Source organism: Urocitellus parryii, chromosome 16 (assembly GCF_045843805.1).
Source record: "Urocitellus parryii isolate mUroPar1 chromosome 16, mUroPar1.hap1, whole genome shotgun sequence".
Taxonomy (NCBI): domain Eukaryota; kingdom Metazoa; phylum Chordata; class Mammalia; order Rodentia; family Sciuridae; genus Urocitellus; species Urocitellus parryii.
In genome coordinates, this window is record NC_135546.1 from 17,844,088 (window position 1) to 17,845,620 (window position 1,533).

General features: G+C 46.8%; 1 protein-coding gene across 1 annotated transcript; it reads right to left on the reverse strand.

Annotated features, from left to right (window-relative positions):
• Positions 1-315: 315 nt before the first annotated feature.
• LOC144250602 (vomeronasal type-1 receptor 53-like) lies at positions 316-1,284 on the reverse strand. The gene has a single exon (XM_077793507.1). It carries the CDS (start codon positions 1,282-1,284, stop codon positions 316-318), a length of 969 nt encoding a protein of 322 aa, XP_077649633.1.
• Between the last annotated feature and the right edge of the window lie 249 nt (positions 1,285-1,533).

Sequence of the window (1,533 nt, forward strand, 5' to 3'; positions counted from 1 at the left end):
GTTTGGAAAAATACAGATAATGGAGATGATGCAATATTTAAGAAGCATTGGGATGTTATTCTAAAAAGACTTTGCAATAATCCAGGTTATGACAAGTGACATCGAACTCACAGGCCCCTATTAAGGATCCGGTGAGAAACATGGCATCCCCGTAATATCTTGGAGAGGCACATGGTTTAGCTTTCTTTAATGTACTTGCATCCACACATGTCCAACTGGATGGTTCAACAGAGGGAGCGAGACTTTGCATTGCATTTAAACCAAAGACTCTACACATGCTGTCATGATAAATCACCCCAAATTCAGCGCAGTTTCTCACCTTAACAGAACTGATCCACCACTGCCTACTGAAATTTTTACTGTCTTGTCCCACATGTATCTGAAAATACTAATTATACGTTTTTCAGTACAAATAAACACCAAAGGGCTGAACGAGGCATAGCTATGGGCCACGAGGATCTGGATACAGTAAAATACAGGATCATCCTTCAGTGTGATTCTTGCATAGGCGACAATGCTGTCCAAGATGGACATGACCACGAAGCAACTCATGAGCAGCAGGATGGTCTGGGTGGCCCTCAGTTCTGGGGATGACAGTGGAGACAGGCTGGTTCTGTGGAGACGCTGGGATTGCCTCTTGTGCCTGCACAGGAGAGCCACCATGTACCCACTGGAGAGGGCCATGATTCCTATAAGGGAGGCTTCCCTGAAGGTCAGCAGGATGGACAAGCTGTGCCGGAGGAAGAAGGTCATGGGGATGAAGGAGCAGGATTCTGTGATGTACATAAAGTTGTCTGAGGTCCAATTGGGGGTAGCAGCAATGGAGATGAAGAGGTGGCTACTGAAGGGTGAGTAGATGACCCACAGGAAGAGAAGGCAATACAGGTTGTGAAGAGAGGATTTATGTTTGAACCTTGCCAAGCAGGAGCTCCTGGGGCTGAGGGTGATGGCTTGGAGGACACTCAGCAGGCAGGTGGCACAGATGGAGAAGCCCCTCATCAACCTGTACAGGTAGATGAGCAATTTACACGTCAGGTCATCCCACCTGCCCCCCTGAGGTATAAAAATGTCCGCAACTATGAAGCCATTGATGAGCAGAATTACCAGGTGGATCAGGGCCAGGAGACGAATGGGCAGGTCAGTGGGCTTAGGTCTGTGACCAGTAATGTGCAAGGAGATGTGGACCAGGAGAAGAAGGGTGTTGGCCATGACCCCAACTCCACTCACAGTGTACACGGTGTTTCTAATGTGAATATTACTGTACAGTCTGTTGGCTTTGTTCATCTTATGGAGAAAAGAAAAATATCCTGACCACAGCAGCAACCAAAAATATCTTTTTTGAAAATCTGACCTCCTTTACCCATCTCAAATGAACCCCACTTCCATGAAGAAAAAATGAAGATTCATCCAACTGTATTTTTATTCCACATGAAAATTCACTTCTGGTGCCGGGCACAGTGGTGTCTGCTTGTAATCCCACTGACACAAGATGCTGAGGCAGGAGGATCACAAGGGTGAAGCCAGTCTGGGTGT

Excerpts from the sequence above, each read along its gene's own strand:
- LOC144250602 (XM_077793507.1), bottom strand. The coding sequence starts at position 1,284 with ATGAACAAAGCCAACAGACTGTACAGTAATATTCACATTAGAAACACC.